The sequence below is a fragment of the Hermetia illucens genome, chromosome 6 (assembly GCF_905115235.1).
Source record: "Hermetia illucens chromosome 6, iHerIll2.2.curated.20191125, whole genome shotgun sequence".
Taxonomy (NCBI): Eukaryota; Metazoa; Arthropoda; class Insecta; order Diptera; family Stratiomyidae; genus Hermetia; species Hermetia illucens.
In genome coordinates, this window is record NC_051854.1 from 26,334,201 (window position 1) to 26,355,810 (window position 21,610).

Sequence of the window (21,610 nt, forward strand, 5' to 3'; positions counted from 1 at the left end):
TGAGCGTGTGTGCCGGGGCCGTGCGAAAGAGAGGAGCGTAGGGACCGCGGAGCGCCGTGCATCGAACTCGCATATCGAATTTCGAATTCGAGAGTCGACCGAGTCTTTTCCGTAGCCGTGGTCGTTGTCGCCGCTGCTGTCGCGTTCGATTTCGTCGCTGATTCCCAGTCGAGGTTTTTCTTTATTTTCACACTTCTCGCAATAGGAAAAGTCAATTTTTTTTACTTGGTCGATCGTAGCCGAAAAGTCGCGTTGGAAAGTGAGTAAAGTTGCGAGCAAAGTCGCAATTTGCACGTCGTCGGCCGTTCACAAACACGTTCATAGCGCGCGCGCTCTCTCGTTGCCGTCTTGGTCGTCGCAGGAGAATTCTTTTCACTTGAAAACAAATCCTTTTTAGTTAAATGTCAGAACTTCAATCGTCGTTATTACTGAAAAAGCAATTAGCTGGTGAGTATGGCGGACTGGCGAGTTTGGCGAGCGGAGACTGGTCCGGAGGCGGTGCTGCCGCGACGGGACTCCGATGGCGACAGGTTCACGCACCAGGAGCGGCCCGTCCAATCGGAAATTCCCTTTGCTGCCACGGGACGAATGCCGCCCGCCGCGAGGGACCGCAGGTGATGTCCGCAGAACCGCATTCGTCCGAGATCCCACCCGAGGAAATCTATTGACAATTGGGAAAAAAATCGATAAAGCCATCACACGCCTCGGTCGGATTTGGACGATTGTCAAGCATTGCCACCGGCTGGGATCCTCGCAGGAGCCCCGGCGGCAGCCAATTTACTGTAAAGGCAGTCCCGCAACAACCGGACCAGACCCCCTCGCGCTTTGCACTGATTGTCATTGTCCGCGAGATTAACGCAACTTTTTTCACGTGTCGTTGCAGAGCTGAACAAAAATCCAGTCGAAGGATTTTCAGCTGGATTAATTGACGACAATGACATCTTTCGCTGGGAAGTACTCATCATCGGACCACCGGACACACTCTAGTGAGTATCCGCAGTTTTCTAAGTTTATTTTCGCTTCTATTTCGGGACGTGAGCAGGAGCCCCTTGTGTGGGAGTATGGGAGCCAAGAAAGGACCCCGCGAGAAGTGTCCCTGTCCTGGCGAAGAGGACAATGCCCCCCGACCAGAGGTCAATTTCCCCCGCAAGGACACCTGGTCAGACATCGTGGGAAAGTGAGCAGTGACAGTGTGTTTTGCAGCAGCGTGCGGTGACCATAACCTCGTTCTTTCTGCGTGATCAACTTTCTGCGAATGGAGACGGACTTTGGCGAGTCACGGCCAGGCCTGTCCCCGGCAGGGACGGTCCACCTGACTGTCACCTCTCTGGGGACGGTGGGCAGCGTGCTGGAGACCGCACATGTGAGGACTTGGCCAGTCACAAGTTCTTCTCGGGCTTCATCATCCGCAACGCACGTCGCGGTGTCTGATTCACGTCGTTCTTTGTCTTCGGTTCCGTGTTGTGATGTGAGACGACGAATTTCTTGGCTGGTGTTTTGTTTCTCGGTGGCTGCGGAGGCTCTTGGCCTCGCCTGGGTCGCACCGGTGACGGCCGGCAACATGCCAGTCCCATTCGGAAGGCCAGCGAGCGCTCTGCGGTTGCAAAATTAAGAAACAAAAAACAAGAACGACCGTGTTTGGTGGAGGTTACCGACATCGGCGGAGACGACCTTTTTTTCTCTACTTTCCGGTTGCCGTCGCCTCTTTTGTTGTCAACAACATAAATCCTGAATTTATTGGGCATAAACGATGGGAACTTGTCTGGCCGTCCCCAAAGCCAACCCACTTTCAATGCGGCGACAGAAGATCCTCGAAAAAGCAGTTTAATTGTCGTCTGGGAAGTTTCCCCGAAACCTCGAGACGTCGAGATTTCTTATAATTTTATCGAGTCACTGAGATTTCGCAAACGACGGCGGAACTAATGAGTCACTATCTCTCGCGTCTGAAGTGCGGGAAGCACGCAGGCGAGGAGTGGGGCGGGCAGGTGTGTTACACAATGCCTTCCGTGTTTGCAAGAGATTCAGATTTTCGCAGTTTTCTTTGGTGCAATCTGAACTTGCCAAAATACGAGCGTGAAATTGTGGAGTTTCACACTTTTTTGTTTTCATGTACCACCATGGGCCGTGGTTGGAAATTTCCCAACTTCATGCCGAAATGATTGAAGAGAAATTATTAATTTCCAAAAAACGAACAAACGTTATGCTAGGAAAAGTCGATTCAATCCACCACTATAAAGAAATGCGGCAGTCCAATTGGGTCTGGGCCTTGAGATGTGTTAAGAGCACTTCATTTAAGGCCGTAAGGGTGCACGGTAAAAGACAATGTGATCAGCATTGCGCCACCCTTGATAGTCACCTTGATTCAGGATGAGCAACTTCAGCGGCAAAGGGGCATGGGATTTCATTGTCCACCTTTCGGGTAGGGACGAGGTACGTCAGTGGTATCGGTGTGTCGATGTCACTAGATGGTTTTCTTGTGTTTCTTCATTTTATTCCAGCAGAAAACGGATGCATCCAAAAGATTGATTTGCATCTATTTATTTCCTCCTCACTTCCTACGAGAGAAAACATGGGAATCTTGCGTCGTCTATTATCATTAATCTGACATGAATTTTTAAGGAAGCTCTACCTTTGGTTCCGGTTTACAGTGGTCAATCTGAGTGCTCGTGTCTTGTTGGTCAGTTGAGATCTTTGCTCGAACAATTTGCCACCAATGACAAGGCGATGGAATTGCAAATATACATATACGGTTTTGAGGGCCGCAACGATAATGGTGAAAGGTTATTTACCATTATCGTTGCGGCCCTCAAAACCGTGTCGCTTCATCACATGTGCGTGTAAGGAGTTGTCAGTGCCCACTTGCCAATCATATCCTCATGATTACTTCCGCCAGGCTTTGCGGAGTTCAAACGCAGAGTATCGCAAGAGGGACAGGAGTGTCCTCCAGAGCCCACCAGAATGTCCAGCGCGATTCGCTTGAACTCTCGCCCAAGTTGGAAGAAGCGAGCGGTCGTTATCGGAAAGTGTACGCATATTCCAAAAGCGCGTTCTGTTCAACGATAAGCAAACGTCGTCATTGTATTCAGGCTTAGTAGTTTTGGTTAACATTTCTATAGCAAGCAGTTTGCAGGCTGCTAGCTCACAGTTAATCTCCACCAAAAAAAGGACCTAATACCACCCGCGAAGTGCACCAACAGGGCTAATGGCAGGCACTTGGCCTATGTTGACAGATACACACTATTGTTCTTGACTAAAAAAGCCAAACACGCAAACACAAGCCGAAACACTTAGTGTCAGAGGCTACTCGAACAGGCTGGACACGTGTTGCCAGCTTTACAAATAATGATCATTAACGTTACAGTTATAAACGTTTAGTCATCATTGATTTAATAATAATTAATTAAAATATAACGTTGAAAACAGGATGCGTTGTAGATTCCAGAGTATACAAGTGTTGAGATCCGGGACACTGAGACGGAGAGGCTGCTCGGTGATCCAAAGATAGCTGACATGATGTGGCACTGGTAATTCTCCGTGACTCTGCTAAACACCGAGTCTACTCGCACTACCTAGCAGCCGCGGGCCTGAGATGGCGAAGGCTTACAAGCTGTGCCAAATCAAGGAGAATTTGGCCCGCTTATAACAGAGCCCGATCACGAGAGCTCCTGTGCCAGACGCGTGCAAATGCATTGAAGATTACGGCGGTCTGCACGGGGCACTGGCCCATAGGGGACCATGCCGCTAGGCTCGACTTACCCTACAACTTGCATTGCCAAAGCTGCGGAGAAGGAAGGGAAACCCTCATGCACTTTCTCTGCGATTGTCCAGCTCTGGCTCGAGTGAGGCTGCAGACACCGGGTAAACCATTCTTTGGGGACCTCAGTGAGATTTCTAGCTGCAAGGTCGGAGAGCTGCTTTCCTTCGTGAATGCCACGGGCTGGCTCTGAAGATCCGAGCCAGCTGGACTCTGCTTCCCTGTTCCTATAACAACAGTCACGGTCTTAGGAGTTTGTGGCATCAAAACGGCGCACCAATGCGCTAATTGGGCTCCCCGGAGCGGCCACTGATACCTACCTACCTACCCTGCTAAACACAGCACATCGTCAGAGCGCAGAGGAGTACGGATAAGTCGATACAGAAAAAGGAGCCTCAACATGGGCGAGTCCGTTGAGTGTTTACCCCGCATGTATCGGGCACCATAGAATTTTCATCATCATCAACAGCCCAACAACCGGTATCCGCTCTAGGCCTGTCTTAATAAGGAACTCCAGACATCCCGGTTTTGCGCCGAGGTCCACCAATTCGATATCCCTAAAAGGTGTCTGGCGTCCTGCCCTATGCCATCGCTCTCTTAGGCAGGATCTGCCTCGTCTTCTTTTTCTACCATCAATATTGCCCTTATAGACTTTCCGGGCTGGATCATCCTCATCCATACGGATTAAGTGACCCGCCCACCGTAACCTATTGAGCCGGATTTTATCCACAACCGAACGGTCATGGTATCGCTCATAGATTTCGTCGTTATGTAGGCTACGGAATCGTCCATCCTCATGTAGGGAGCCAAAAATTCTTCGGAGGATTCTTCTCTCGTACGCGGCCTAGAGTTCGCAATTCTTCTTGCTAAGAACCCAAGTCTCCGAGGAATACATGAGGACTGGCAAAATCATTGTCTTTTACAGTAAGAGCTTTGACCCTATGTTGAGACGTTTCGAGCGGAACAGTTTTTGTAAGCTGAAATAGGCTCTGTTGGCTGACAACAACCGTGCGCTGATTTCATCGTCGTAACTGTTATCGGTTGTGATTTTCGACCCTAGATAGGAGAAACTATCAACGGTCTCAAAATTGTATTCTCCTATCCTTATTCTTCCCGTTTGATTATTGCGGTTTGATGTTGTTGGTTGGTTTTCGGCGCTGACGTTGCCACCATATACTTTGTCTTGCCTTCATTGATGTGCAGCCCAAAATCTCGCACCGGACTTAAAGAGGATCGTATCCCTGTTGATGTCGAATGGTCTTGAGAGTGATCCTGCTGCTTTTATCTGGCCTCGCACAGTGTCAATCTTATCAATTTCGTCGGGATACCGAACAGTTTTTCCATCGCTTGCCGCACAGAGAAAATCTGATCTGTTGCTGATTTACCTGGAGTGAAGCTTCTTTGGTATGGGCCAATGATGTTCTGGGCGTATGGGGCTATCCGGCCTAGCAAGATAGAGGAAAATATCTTATAGATGGTACTCAGGAACGTGATACCTCTTTTTATGTATGAGACGGATAATGCCTCGTTGCCAATCGTCAGGCATTGATTCACTGTCCCACACCTTGAGCACAAGTTGATGAACCACTTGGTGGTGTATTTGACTAATGCGGCTGTAATTCCATCGGTTCCTGGTGACTTATGATTTTTTAACCGAAGAATTGTACGGACTGTTTCTCCTATACTTGGTGGTGGCAGTATTTGTCCGTCGTCTTCAGTTGGCGGGACCTCCAACTCGCCGATGTTCTGGTTGCCCAGTAGCTCATCAAAGTACTCAAACCATCGCTCGAATATACCGATTCTGTCGGAAATCAGATTTCCCTCTTTGTCTCGGCAAGATGAGCATCGAGGTGTATAAGGCTTCATCCTGCTGACTTGTTGATAAAACTTGCACGCCTGGTTCGGTTGCTCCCTGTACTTTTCTAGTTCACAGATTTGTTGGTTCTCCCAAGCTTCCTTTTTCAGTCTGTGAAGTCGCTTCTCCGCTCGCCGAAGTTCGTTATAAGTCTCTGCGCGTGCCCGTGTTTTTTGAGAATGCAGCATTACTCGGTATGCAGCATTCTTCCGTTCCGTTGCTAGTTTACATTCATCGTCAAATCAGCTGTTCCGTCTTTTCTTGCGGCTGGGGCCACGTATCTTCGTGGCCATATCAATGATAACGATCAGGTGTTTGTGAAGATCATTTGTTGATGCTTTACTCCAGGATCTCTGTTGACTGTCGTTATTGCGGCATCCATTCCCCCCTTACAGGTGTTGCGGTGGGCCGTGTTGTGAATGGTTTCGGTATTCTCTCTCACCTGATTGTCAGAGGGGATTGTAGGCGGTGTCATAATTCGAGCTCGGAGCACTATGCGAATGGGATAGTGATCCGAGCCTATATTGGCCCCCTATATGTCATCAACGCTGAGAGATGGCGGCGTTCAATCAGCACGTGGTCAATTTGGTTGAAAGTGGTCCCGTCTGGTATTTTGGTGGACCGCTTTCCACACAAACCAGGTACTTCCAACAACCATTTCGTGCGATACTGCTATCTAAATAATCCGGTATCCCTATGTAAGCTATGGGAGCCGACGTATCGCCTGAATACGGGCTCCGTCCCTACTTGACTGTTGAAATCTCCAAGTATGATTTTGATATCATACTTGGGACAGGCTTCGAAGGTCCGCTCAACTGCCTAGTAGAAGGTACCCTTCTCCGACTCTGCAGTCTCCTCTGTAGGGGCGTAAACGTTTATGAGGCTTATATTTCTAAACTTGCCTCGCAAACGCAGAGTGCATAGCCTTTCGCTTATATTTTCCAAGCCGATAATAGTAGGTTTCATTTTTTGGTTGACTAAGAAACCTACGCCGAGCACTGTGGTTTACTGAATGGCCGCTATAATGTATGGTGTAGCGGCTCTTCTCCAGGAAACCGGTCTCTGTCCATCGCATCTCTTGCAACCCTGTTACATCAGCCTTATATTGGGACAGGGAATCGGCTAGCTACTCACTGTCCCACACCTTGAGCACAAGTTGATGAACCACTTGGTGGTGTATTTGACTAATGCGGCTGTAATTCCTCGGCTAGCTACTCAGCAACATTCGGTCTGTACAGGGAGCGTACGTTCCATGAGAAAATGGGCAAATCGTTAATCCGTTGTCGTTGCCGGGTTCGTCGTTGTAAAATTCATCCTGTCTGAGGCTCCTTCCGTGGCTTCGTAACATGGGTTTTCCGTGTAGGATTGTCAGCCCTACCCAACCCCCAACATGGAGGACCAGTTGGTACATTTTTTCCCGTTTTTAGGCGCGGGAACTCCCTCTACAGTTTTTCATGAAGAAAGAATCACCAGCAATCACCACGTGGAGGTGGAGATAGGATTTGGTAGTAGAGCTATTGGTGTTGGTTCAGGCGTTTCCCAGGTTTCATGCCCCATCGTGGTTACCAATCCACGTTTCGCCCTGGGACCTATACTACCCTTTGACCGCAAAGCAGAAAAGTATTGAAGATGTCGATCCGCGTTGTGATCATCTGAAGTTGTGTCGTGAGATCCTTGGCAAAATGAATGCGCAAGATGAACGTAGATCACACCATAATCCGTTCCAGGACATTGGTAAACTTCCTTTGTGTCTACCTTGGCCTTCAATTTGGTTATAAAAACATCAGCGCTATCTTTATTCCTCAGGAGTTTTCGATGTCCAAATGTTGAACGATTGAGCGATCTTTCGGAAACTCTCTCTCGCTCCCGTTTTTGAGAAAAATGCACTTAAAATTTTTGTGAAGGATTTTAATTTGAATGCGAGGAGTTCCCAGTGGGTGAGTTAGAATTTAAAATGTTCACGCTCCCTTCAAATCATTACGGAGGAAGGAGATTTCATAAATGTGGAGAGCTTATAGCTGCTGCGAGACGTTTTGCGCTACCATATGTCGCTTTGATAATAGCTATTAGTCTTTATGGAATGCCCCCCTCCCTCTCCTCGAAATCGGTGCGAAGCAGGTGGAGTTATGGTCTTAATTTCACACACACACTTTCACAATAATCCAAAGGGTGTTAATATGGTCAGTACCTCGGTTTATTAAACAAACTTTCGAGATATTCGTTGTGAATTCCAGAATTATTTTCCTTGTTCGTGATAGCCGGAAACACGTAATTACCTTCTCAATCGTGTCTCTCAAGTTGCGGGTGCTTTTCTCCAAATCTTAACGATCCTCCTTTTCTACTGTTCTCCTGGGAAATTTTGAATTTTTAGGATTTCCGTAGAAGTTCATGTGGCAGCTCCACAGAAGCTGAAGCAGCCCCGTCAAGCTAAGCGGCTGTACTCCGCTTGAGCGAATTTATTTTCTTCTATTTCAATCTCTGTCCCGTTCAGAAGGGCAATTGACTTGTTGATAGGTTCTCAAATCAGGATCTAGCGTGATATGCCCACATTATTTCAGTCGGTCTTTTGGTCGAATTCGATGTTCTGAATTATAGGTCCTTACCAACGAAGACCTCTTTCTCGCAGTTTTCCACGATTGGTGTAACCTCTTATCGATCGCGGATGCACTTATTTCGGGTATAGTCATGACGTATTACGCCATTGATCCAACGCAACATTTTCGTCTTCATTATCACGAGCCGTCATTCATTGCCTTGTAGAACCGGTCAACACTCAAAACCATAGGGGGCGACAAGGCGGACAACACTCCCGTAACGGTACACTACAGTACACTGTAGGAGGCAATATGGTCAGCATTGTACTTGCCCGAGATTATTACCGTGATTTGACTCAGGTACATTCACAGCTGAGTCGATTGGTATCCGACATCCAGTCACGACAACAAATCGCTCTGCCATCAGTGAGATTTGAACTGCGACCTACGGTTGCAAAAATGCATTCAGAAATCTTCATGTTATTGGAAAGTAACCGTTTGAACATTCTGCGACTGCACTGGACTACTTTCCCATATTGGAACGGTAGTGCTTTTTTGCCGCCAGATGATATTTGACGGATGACTCAAGTGCTTAGAGCGCTAGGCTGTCGTAGCAAAAGGTCGCGGTTCAAATCTCGCTGGAGGCGGAGTAATTTATTATCGTGACTGGATGTCGGACATCAGTCGACTCAGTTGTGAATGAGTACCTGAGTCAAATCAGGGTAATAAGCTTGGGCGAGCGCAATGCTGACCACATTGCCTCCCACAGTATACTGTGGTTTACCGTCCACGGTCTTGAATGAAGTGCTCTAACACACTTCAAGGCCCCTGATCCAATATGGATTATTTCCGATTTATCACAATCTCGGCAGATGCCGGATTTTACCTAATACTTGCACTAAGTGCCAAGTATTTAGGCTCGGACGATCCTACCTACTTAAAAACCAAAGGGGCGCTGGTGGTGGTGGCCGGTAGTAGGTTAATGGGAAAATCCGTCGAGGATTCCCGGCAACATCGAGCACGTATGCAGAATGGTGTACTTCTGCATAGTTTGAACCAGACTGTGCGGAAGTCCCAGGATATCAAGGGAAGCCGTGAGGGATTTAGGTACAATACCTGTAGCTGACAATATTATGGGAACTACAACCACCCGCTCGAGACGCCAAATTTCTCGAGCCAATGGCTCATAGTTGACCTTCTTCTCCACGTATTTCCGTTCAATGTTGCTATTATGGGGGATAGCAACATCAATAATATACGCGGAGCGACCCGTCTTGTCAACTAACAGTACGTCAGGCTTGTTGTGTGGAGTATGGCCAGCAGTCAGAACTTGCTTGTGGCTCATATCGGTAAATCAGGCATGTTCCCGTGATGAGCCCATGCTTGTATGCAAGGTTTTGATGGATAACCTTACATACAGCATTATGTCTGGTGATGTATTGCACCGGTGCCATAATAGTGCAGCCAGAAATGAGATGGTCCTAATGCCGAACCACACATTCTGCACTGGTCGTTCTCCACCAATTCTTTCATGATGAGCTTTTTATAAGCTCAGGTAGCGATCACGCCGTCTTGAATGCCACACATGAATCCCTCCGTCTCAGCAAAGAGCTCCCCAGCACACAGCCATCTGTTCGATCCTTCAAGTTAAGTCGCGCAGCGAGTCGACTTGGCGATGATGTTGTGCCGCCACGTCAACCACGTCCCTGCCTCCGATGTCACGAGGTAGGTTCATCCGCTCCACGGCAGACTTTGGATGATGCATTCGGAATTTGGACATAGTTGTCCGTATCCGCCGCTGGACGTTTTCCAGATCGGTTTTCGTCCACGGCAATATTCCGAAAGCATAAGCCAGTGAAGGGGTAGCGAATGCATTCAACGCATTTATTTTATTCTTCCCCGGGAGATGCGATTCCAGCACCAGCTTTACACGTTGCAGGAATTCGGACAGCAGAGCATCCTTCAGATCACCAATTCGAGCATGGGTACCTTCCAGAATTCCTAGGTACTTGTAGAAGTGTGTCTCGGTCATAGCTTCGATGTGGAGGTCACCAATGCTATGTCCGGCATGCGGCTCGTGATGACCTTTGCGGATGGCTTGGATTCTACACTTGGCTAATCCAAACTCCATCCGAATATCACGGCTATTATTCGCAACAGACTTCTAAGATGGTCGTCAGTACCAGCATACAGCTTGATACCATCTAAGTACATCAAGTGTGTCAGTTCGCACTTAGCACGTAGGCCATACTTTATTGCAAAACCATGCCCTCTAGCATCATTCAGTAGCCATGAAAGAGGGTTCAGTGCCATACAAACCAAAGAGGACTCAATGAATCCCCCTGGAAGATGCCCCTCCGTATACGGATGGGCTCTGAGGTATTAGCACCCTCAGATGTACGCACTGATAAGGTCGTATGCTACCCTTTCATGACTACCGCCAAAAACTTTATTAGTTTTGGATCAATGCGGTACAGATGTAGGACATCGATTAGTCAGGTATGCGGCACGCTGCCAAAAGCTTTGACATAATCGATATAGCAACTAAAGAGGTTTTTTGGACTCTAGTTGCTTGTCCTACAACTACCGAGTCGATAATCAGCTGCTCTTTGCAACCCCTTGACCTAACTCAGCAGCCTTTCTGCTCCTCGAACAGGATGTTGTTGGTCTCGAGGTGCGCATTGATCCTAATAATGAACGTGATGAATTTGTAGAGGGTTGGTAACCAAATAATCGGCCTTGTGTCTGCGGGGTCCTGCACCGTGTCCTTCTTAGGGATAAGGTAGATAATCCCCGCAGTGAGGAAGGATGGAAATTCCTCCAGCCGACTCATGACCTTATTTACACTGCGTGCCAACTGACTGTGTACGCTGGTAAATTTCTTATACCACAAATTCTGCACCCTATCCACACCTGGGCCCCTCCAGTTCTTCGAGCTGATTATGGCTCGTCGTACTTCCTCTTCGGTAACATCCGCAAAATTCATGCCAGGCGTATTGGCATGGCGGGTGCATTCGGCGGTGATCCACTCAGCATGCTCAGCATAATAAAGTGCAGAGGGTTTACCGGAGCTATGCCATCCCCAGTGAGACACTCGTAGTTGAAATTCTGGACTTCTCGGAGCTTTTTCAGATTTCTCAACGAATCCCAACAGAGTGTCCAGACAGTGCAGTTTTCAGTAACGAAAACGAAAGAATATTGGGGTGGACTTTGGGGGTTACCCGCCCAGCATGCTGAGCATGATATGATTGTAGTTGCAGCAGTGACATATCAGCACACAGCCGAGACGCAATCTCATCATTGATTTGAGATTCCCGGAGTTGCTGGAGATGCATAGAGCCTAGGAATACCTGGTCTATGCAAAGGATCCATATCCGATAATTCTATACACGCTCTTTGGAATTCGTCCTGAACCTCAGCTGGACGGTGGAGAAGAGTGCTTCGGCGAGTACTGAAACTGTTACCTGCAGTGCGGCGTGGTGATGTTGATGCCGCCGCCTCTGCCCCCATCGACTCTCGGTCACCAGTTTCCCCGATGACCTCCAATCGAACACGCTCCCTGATGGTGGTCGGGATTGTGTCGCTGCGAGTAATAAAGCGGTACTGGTCTGCGACTCGCTGCACAGTCACATGCGCGAATTGCGGGAAACGCTCGACGAATCTCTGGTGCAACAAGGGCGGTAAGATGTTGTGTCCGCCCCCGCCGTTATTTCGTAGTGGGAGCGGATGATGAAGAGGTTCATTTCTTCAGTCCATTTCATTCGCTCCCTACGCGAACCTGCTGAATGGTCGCCACAGATTGTGGCGAAAGAGCTGCAGCAGGCGGAGCTATGCTCCTGGTCGTCGTGGCGCTTAAACGTCGAACCGCCCCACGACTAGCGATTTCGACGCCGTGCAGTCAATTACGCAGTTATCCAGTCAGACGACTCCCGCCGGTTGTCCGTACCGGGCCTCAAATTTCTCCTTCTTTTCATTGGATGGATTTGCATTACTGCCAGGTGTGGGGATAGCTTCCTCAGTGATTAATCTGCAAGACTGCAAAGTTCCTGCACTTTCCTCACCTACCCACTGAGACGCTGCGGTGGCGTACAGCCATTCAGACTGAAGCTATCCATCCCTCCTCCATTCGTAACCGGGCTTGGGACCGGCTTCGGCGGAGTTCCAACGATTATTATTATTAGTATTATAGATGGTATTTTACCCTCAATAACCTGATTGAAAAACTCACTGATCGACAGTGTTGGGTCCCAGTCCTTCACTTTCCAGATCTCAGGTCTGGGCATGAAGAACTAGCACTTTGATCGACAAGGAGAGGCCAACTTGGATTTTTGCTTATTACCTACAACCCATTATGGAATAGCATTTTGACCACCTCAGATCTCTGCATCAGTGCTCCACGCAAGACGGATATTTCAAAGGGGTTGATATTCACCATCAGTCAAGTCAGCCATAGTGCTCACACCATAAGTTCGTCCAAGGCCAATAGCAGGCCGACATTAGTCATCTCATGGTAGGTGACGTACTTCATGCTGTCTTATCAACATCTTTAAACACTTCGCTTATACCGATAGCACCTGCTCGCTTTCTTACCGAGTCATCCTCAAAATAAATTAATAGGTTTCAATTAAACTCGATATCATATCATATTTGCCCAATATTCATACAAATTCTCGACAAACTGTTGAAGAAGATATACGAACGAGGTCGCCTTTGACTTCCGGAAATGCTTAGCTACTTTTTTGAAGAAACTCTACACATTTCAATCCCCAAATGTTGTTGAAAGTCCAGTGCTATGTAATTATATATATTTAATAAAAAAGTTGTGCATTGAACTGATATGAATTATGAAGTGACACACTCGTATAAGCAATCGTGTGAATGACTCAAAGTTTTCCGATGTTTCCATTTGTGGATAAAAATACAAATGTTTGATTCGAATCTTAGATATACATATATGAATATATATATATGTTGTCTTCATACCCACAATAAAATGATAAAGAATATCGATTAAAGGTTTGTCCCATTATTATTCGTAGATGTTTGCGTTAGTTCATCATCATCAACGGCGCAACAACCGGTATCCGGTCTAGGCCTGCCTTAATAAGGAACTCCAGACATCCCGGTTTTGCGCCGAGGTCCACCAATTCGATATCCCTAAAAGCTGTCTGGCGTCCTGGCCCACGCCATCGCTCCATCTTAGGCAGGGTCTGCCTCGTCTTCTTTTCCTACCATAGATATTGCCCTTATAGACTTTCCGGGTGGGATCATCTTCATCCATACGGATTAAGTGACCCGCCCACCGTAACCTATTGAGCCGGATTTTATCCACAACCGGACGGTCATGGTATCGCTCATAGATTTCGTCATTGTGTAGGCTACGGAATCGTCCATCCTCATGCAGGGGGCCAAAAATTCTTCGGAGCATTCTTCTCTCGAACGCGGCCAAGAGTTCGCAATTTTACTTGCTAAGAACCCAAGTTTCCGAGGAATACATGAGGACTGGCAAGATCATAGTCTTGTACAGTAAGAACTTTCACCCTATGGTGAGACGTTTCGAGCAGAACACTCTTTGTAAGCTGAAATAGGCTCTGTTGGCTGATAACAACCGTGCGCGGATTTCATTACCGTATCTGTTATCGGTTGTGATTTTCGATCCTAGATAGGGGAAATTGTCAACGGTCTCAAAGTTGTATTCTCCTATCTTTTTTCTTCCCGTTTGACCAGTGCGGTTTGATATTGTTGGTTGGTTGGTTTTCGGTGCTGATGTTGCCACCATATACTTTGTCTTGTCTTCATTGATGTACAGCTCAAAATCTTGCGCCGCCTGCTCAATCTGAATGAAGGCAGTTTGTACATCTCGGATCGTTCCTTCCATGATGTTGATATCGTCAGCATAGACCAGTAGTTGGGTGGACTTAAAGGGGATCGTACCCCTTGCATTTACCTCAGCATCACGGATCACTCTCTCAAGGGCCAGGTTAAAGAGGAAGCATGATAGGGCATCCCCTTGTCATAGATCGTTGTTGATCTCGAATGGTCTTGAGAGATTCTGCTGCTTTTATCTGGCCTCGTTCATTGGTCAGGGACAGCCTGGTCAGTCTTATCAATTTCGTCGGGATACCGAGTTCTCTTAAGGCCGTGTAGAGTTTCACCCTAGCTATGCTATCATAGGCGGCTTTAAAGTCAATGAAGAGATGGTGCAACTGATGTCCATATTCCAACAGTTTTTCCACCGCTTGCCGCAGAGAGAAAATCTGATCTGTTGCTGATTTGCCTGGAGTGAAGGATCTTTGGTATGGGCCAATGATGTTCTGGCCGTATGGGGCTATCCGGCCTAGCAAGATAGCGGAGAATATCTTATAGATGGTACTTAGCAACGTGAATCCTCTATAATTGCTGCACTGCATGATATTTCCCTTTTTATGTAGAGAGACAGATAATGTCCCGTTGCCAATCGTCAGGCATTGATTCGCTGACCCAGTTGGTGTAATTGCTCGCCTCCATATTTAACTAATTCGGCTGTAATTCCATTGACTCCTGGCGACTTATGATTTTTAAGTCGATGAATTGCACGGACGGTTTCTTCTATACTTGGTGGTGGCAGTATTTGTCCGTCGTCTTCAGTTGGCGGGACCTGCAACTCGCCGATGTTCTGGTTGTTCAGCAGTTCATCAAAGTACTCAACCAATATGCCCATTCTGTCGGAAACCAGATTTTCCCCTTTGTCTCGGCAGGATGAACATCGAGATGTGTAAGGCTTCATCCTGCTGACTTGTTGGTAAAACTTCCGCCTTCTGTGCTTGGTGCGGTTCACAGACTTGTTGGTTCTCCCAGGCTTCCTTTTTCCGTCTGTGAAGTCGCTTCTCCGCTCGACGGAGTTCGTGATAAGTCTCTGCGCGTTCTTTGAGAATGCAACATTACTCGATATGCAGCATTCTTCCGTTCGTTGTTAACTTACATTCATCGTCAAACCGGCCGTTCCGACTCTTTTTGCAGCTGGGACCAAGTATGTTTGTAGCCGTATTTATGATAACGTTCTTCAGGTGGTTGTAAAGATCATTTGTTGATGCTTCGTCTCCAGGATCTCTGTTGACTGCGATTATTGCGGTGTCCATTTGCCTCTTGTAGGCGTGGCGGGGGGCTGTGTTGTGGATGGCTTCACTCTCAACTGATTGTCAGAGGGGATTGTTGGTGGTGTTGTTATTCGAGCTCGGAGCCGCATGTCAACGAGATACTGATCCAAGTCTATATTGGCCCCCCTATATGTTCTGACATCAAGGCTGAGATGCGGCGGTGATCGATCAACACGTGGTCAATTTAGTTGAAAGTGGTCCCGTCTGGAGAGGGCCATGTATGTTTTTGGACGGCTTTTCGCGCAAACCAGGTACTTCCAACAACCATTTTGTGTGACACTGCTAATTGAATAATCCGCAGTACGTTATCATTTGTATTTTGATGTGAGCTACGGGAGCCAACGTATCGCCTGAATACGGGCTCCTTCCCTACTTGGTTGTTAAAATCCCCAAGTGTGATTTTGATATCATATCTGGGATAGGTTTCGAGGGTTCGTTCTACTGCCTCGTAGAAGGTATCCTCCTACTCTGCAGTCTTCTTTGTAAGGGCGTGAACGTTAATAAGGCTTATATTTCTAAACTTGCCTCGCAAGCCCAGGGTGCCTAGCCGTTCGCTTATGTTTTCAAAGCCGATAACAGCAGGTTTCATTTTTTGGTTGACTAAGAAACCTACTCCGAGCACATGGTTTACTGGATGGCCACTATAACAAATGGTGTGGCGACTCTTCTCCAAGAAACCGGTCCCTGTCCAACGCATCTCTTGTAACGCTGTAACATCAGTTGTATATTGGGACAGGGTATCGGCTAGCTGCTCAGCAGCTTCATCTCTATACGGGGAGCGCACGTTCCATGAGAAAATGCGCAAATCGTTATTCCGTTGTTGTTGCCGGGTTCGTCGTTGTATAATCCGTCCAGTCCGAGGCTCCTGTTGTGGCTTCGTAACTTCGGTTTTCCGTGTAGGGTTGTCAGTCCTACCCACAATACACAAGTGATTGTCATTGTAGCAGCGAAATATCAGCACGCAGTCGTGATGCAATCTCATCATTGATTTAAGATAAAATTCTCGCATAGATGCATAGAGCCTGGAAAGATCTGATCTTTGCAAAAGATCCATTTCCGAAAATTTTATCTACGTTCTCTGGAATTCGTCTCTAATCTCATCAGCCGGACGGTGAAGAAGTGTGCTTCAGCAAGTATTGAAATTGTTGCTTGCAGTGCGGCGTGGTGTAATTAATGCCGCCATCTCTGTCTCCATCGGTTCTTGGTCACCAGTGCTGCGACCGGGATTGTGTCGCTGCGAGTAATGAAGCGGTACTGGTTTACGGCCTGCAGCACGGTCACGTGCGCGTATTGCGGAAAGCGCTTGATGAATCTCTGGTGCAACAAGGGGCGGTAAGATATTGTACCTGCCCCCGCCGTTATTTCGTAGTAGTGGCGGATGATAAAGAGGTAAGTTCCTCAGTCCATTTCATCCGCTGCCTACGCGCAAATTGTGGCGAAACAGCTGCAGCAAGCAATGCCTCTCTTTGGTTTTGCATTTTATACCTAATTGCCAAGTGTGGTGATAGTTTCCTCAGTGAGTAATCTACAGGACTGCAAAGTTCCTGCACTTTCTGCTCCTATCCCCTAAGATGCTGCGGCGACGTACAGCTATTCAGATTGATACTATCCCCTTTCACAACCGGGCTGGAGTTCGACTTCGACGGAGTTATTATTGTTTACATCGCCCGCATATCCCAAGCAATAATTTGGGGACGACCCCTCAGATGGCGCGCATTTATAAATGACAGCTACACTTAGAAGGCTGTAACTTGAAACTTTGAAATCGTATCTCAAGATCTTGCAAATTTTTTGTTATTTTTCAAGGTGAAAACTATCAAAATATGAAAAAAAAACAATTTCCATTTTCTGAAAATTTCACACTACTGAAAAAAAAATCAATTTCTTATCTACTGGAAGCTGTTCATATTGGGTTGGGGAAAAAGTAATGTCGTATTTGTGATCGAAATTTGACGCTTTATTTAACATACTTAGAATGATCCGATTTGAGTCAAATATGCGCCGTTTGCTACTATTTAGAAGGCAATTTCATTATCCCCTCCTTATAAACCCCCCCCTCCTCATTTGCAAAAAACTCAGACAGCCACTTTTCGCAAGCCTCTTTTGAGGCCAACTTAGTAGCAGTAGTCTCCGGATAGCCGAGTGGTCAGAGCAAAAGGCTGTCGTACGGGAGGGTGCGGTTCAAATCTCGCTGGTGGCAGTGAGATTTGTATCGTAATTTGACGTCGGATACCAGTCGACTCAGCTGTGAATGAGTACCTGAGTCACATCAGGATAATAATCTCGGGCGAGCGTAATGCTGACCACATTGCCTCCTACAGTGTACTGTAGTGTACCGTTACGGTCTTGAATGAAGTGCTCTAACACACTTCAAGGCCCTGATCCAATATGGATTGTTGCGCCAACGATTATTATTATTATTAGTAACATCAAGAGCGTTTTGCATGGACCGGAAGAGATGGTAATGACTTGGTGCCAGGTCTGGACTATACGGCGAGTACGATAGGACATCCCATCCGAGCTCCCGTAGCTTCTGCCGGGTCTTCAAAGATGTGTGAGGCCAAGCGTTGTCCTGGTGGAAGACAACACCATTCCTATTGACCGCTTCTGCTCAATCGCCTGCTTCAAACGGTCGAGTTGCTCACAGTAGAGGACCAAGTTGAAGATCTGGCCATAATTGAGTAGCTCATAATGGGTAATTCCCTTCCAATCCCGCCGAACACACAGCCAAACCTCCCTGGCCGCCAATCTGGGCTTGACGATAGGTTGGGCCGGCTCGCCGCGCTTCGACCATGATTTTTTCGCTTGAGGTTGTCCACTTTTCATCAACAGTCACCATTCGCTTCAAAAATGGATCGAATTCGTTTCGTTTCAGCAGTACATCGCTAGCGTTGCTCACATGCCGATCTACTTGAATGATTTCAACGATTTTATCGATTTCTACGACGATTGGCCTACCAGTATGGGGTGTATCTTCGACATCCACTACATCAGAACGAAGTCGATTGAACCAACGCTGTACTGTGCGAATCGTTACAGTATCGGACCCATAAACTTCACAATTTTTTTCGTTCGCCTTCGTTGCATTATTACCTCTCATGTAGTAAAAATGTAAAATCTGACGAATTTCTTGCTTGGTGAACTCCTTCTTTGACGCGCTATAACTTGAGACTGAAACGGGCGATCACAACACTGTCAAAGAGACGCTTGTAGCACAGATTGTCGTCTTCAAATCGCCGTATAGTATTACCCGATGCGATAAGTTCTACAGAAGATATGTTTAAGTGTCGCCATCTATTGACAAAATACGACATTTCTTTTTCCCTAACCCAATATATTAATTTATTTTAATTATAATCAATAAATTCTTGAGTCGTGGCGGTCTGCATTCTTTCCAGTACGTTCGTTTCGAAAATTGATCGGTCCGCCACAACACTTCATTCCAAATTATTCGCTCTACCACAGTGGCGGGTGTGCTTTTTTACAAAATATCCGTTTGGGTTTGCAAACGGAACAAGTCGGGAAACCAGAAGCTGGACGCTGCAGGTACGAAAGGTTTTGTGTATTTCTTAGTATATAGCACGTAACATATCCATATATTATGCGAGAGTATCCACTTTCGGGTGATATTGACATTCATAGTCTTCAATTTTCAAAGAAGCAAAAACTTTGGCGTATTATAACTTTGTTAGTAATAGTGCGATTTCCACCAAACTTGGTAAGATCATGCTCCACATTATAACCTACATCACTGCAAGCATAAACTTAAGAGGATTTGCAGCCAATTACTAAAAGTTATAGTAAATTTGAACAGATATCGGTATGGAAGGTATTTCGGAGCCCAAGCACCATATAGTGGCAGCGTCCTGATTTTTTTCAGATTTTTCGGTTGGGTAGTTTCTGAGAATGGTCCCCTTAAAGAAGTGATCAATTTCAACCCCCCGCACTCCCCACCTTTCCAACAAATATCAAAACTAAGACCGGTTTCGAAAAGTAATAATCGAGACCTTTCATTTGATACCCCACATGACTATATTTGATGAAAAAAAATTGTACACCCCCCTTTTGCATGTATGGGGACCTCCCTTAAATTCAACGTAAAAGGATATAACTCAGTGTATGTGTGAGCGTTCACAGTTCCTACCTTTGTACAAAATTTGCTGTCAATCGATATAACCGTCTACGAGGAAAATGCGTGTGACGGACAGACAGACTATAAACCGATATTAAAAATGTGTTTCAGCGGTTGCCTGTCAATGTCGTCCCCGAGTTTGAAGTTCGTGTTTGTTTCGCTGTTGTTGGTTTATCACTGATATTGAAGCACGAACTCAAAAAAATGTATTAGAAGAAAAGGTTTCTCAGCAATGGGAAACGGTAACAAGGGATAATGTCATAGCAGTTCAGGTGAGCTGGCATTATTTTCTGTGAAGACACGAAGAAGTTAAACCCTATCCAAAAAGGATTGAACAAGAGAAGTGTGTGACTCCCATTTCCCTTTCTTTTTGGCGGACTCCTACGTTTCTCCGACTACGACTGCATCTTATCTGTCTGAGTGTCAAGTATTCCCCTGATTATCGTTATCTAGCAACGAATAGTACTAATCAGACATTTTTTCTACTTTCAGTGAGGGCGGTTTCTTCAAAGCACATTTATATTTCCCCAAAGAGTATCCACTGAGGCCACCTCGCATGAAATTCGTAACGGAGATATGGCATCCAAATATAGAAAAAAATGGTGATGTATGTATAAGTATTCTTCACGAGCCTGGCGATGATAAATGGGGCTACGAAAAAGCGTCAGAGCGCTGGCTGCCCGTTCACACCGTCGAAACTATTCTAATATCAGTAATATCAATGCTAGCAGATCCAAACGACGAATCGCCAGCCAACGTAGACGCTGCTAAGGAATGGCGAGAAGCGTATCCGGAATTTAAAAGAAAAGTAGCGCGTTGCGTCCGGAAGAGTCAAGAGGAATGCTCGTAGGAATATATATTTTATATTAAAAAATAAATTCTTTTTTTCAAACAACTGAAACTGCAAAGGTATGATCCATAAAAGAGAAGTAACGAAACAGCAGCAACAACAGTAACACATAATGCGAACCAACCAAGTATATATCCAGTTCCACTCTATCCACACACGATACGAAGGACATGGATGATATGATTCTATGATTCTTCGCTTAGATGAGAATAATCGAGAATTTGATTGAACAGCAATTTTACACTTTCATAAATATATTTAATCATATAGTAACTCGCAATAAAAGTCGTCGTTGTCGTCGTCAGCAGCAGAACGAAGCGAAATGCATCATCGACACCAAAAATCAGCCAGAACAGAACACCAGCAACAGCAAAAGAGCAGACGCCAGTGTGGGGAGCAACGCAGAAAACCGCAGCGGCTGATTGCATAAGAAAGTAAAAATTCAAATAAATTACAAAACAAAGAAAAAAGAAAACAATTAAAAAAGTTTTAGAAACAAATTTTATATAAAATACACATTAAAATGAAAAAGTAAACTAAATACCAATGTGTTTTCCTTGCATAACATAACAAATTTAAACTTGGCTTATATTCTATATAGAAACGATACCATTTCTAATAATTTCCAACTTTCCGAGGAGTTCCGCGTTAACGTATAATCAGTTTGGGAAATTTTTGAAATTTCCACTAAATAAAAACTCGTTAAGATACTTGCAATATTCGAACAAGGCTCCCAGTTTTCCGCCAGAGTTTTGCAGACTTTTCTTTAGATTCCTCAGTTTGGAAACAAAACATAATAATCAAACGCGAAAGTATAAATAAAGTAAAGAAAATTTAATTAATTACAATTAAAGATAATTATCCTAAAGAGAGCAGACATTAATGCATTTGCGCAAGATCTTTGTTTTAATACCAAACTACTTTTCTATCTTTACCCACTGATTTTCACATGTAACGGTTTTAATGAGTGCGCGCTTTTTCTCCCTCTTAATTTTCAAACCTCTTTTTAAGCAGAAGAGTAGTCTGGTCTTGAATCTAACAATTACGGAAATAACAGAAGAGAGATAAAGAGCAAAAAGAGATAATTTTAGTTAGCGTATAATTTTTTTGCCAATAAGAAAATAAAAAAAGAAAGTATAAAATATGAATATCACGTCTTTTAATTCAAACTCTTCTACAGGTTCTCCGTTGTGATTCATTTTCCCTTCTTTCCTTTGCTCTGCAGCATGACTTCAATTATGGTATCCGCCGACAGAAAAAACCTTTCCATCGAAAGGTGATGGCGATGGCGTTCCCACCTTCTGCAGAAGAAAAAGGTGTGACAGTCATCTTATGAGATGCGCGGTCCA

At 45.8% G+C, this 21,610-nt stretch overlaps 1 protein-coding gene across 1 annotated transcript; it reads left to right on the forward strand.

Annotated features, from left to right (window-relative positions):
* The first annotated feature begins 91 nt into the window (after window positions 1–91).
* Window positions 92–20,802, forward strand: LOC119658829 (ubiquitin-conjugating enzyme E2 G1). The gene is made up of 3 exons (XM_038066563.1): window positions 92–447; window positions 884–986; window positions 19,904–20,802. The coding sequence occupies exons 1-3, from the start codon at window positions 402–404 to the stop codon at window positions 20,259–20,261; spliced, it is 507 nt and encodes a 168-aa protein (XP_037922491.1). The 5' UTR covers window positions 92–401; the 3' UTR covers window positions 20,262–20,802.
* The last annotated feature ends 808 nt before the right edge of the window (window positions 20,803–21,610 follow it).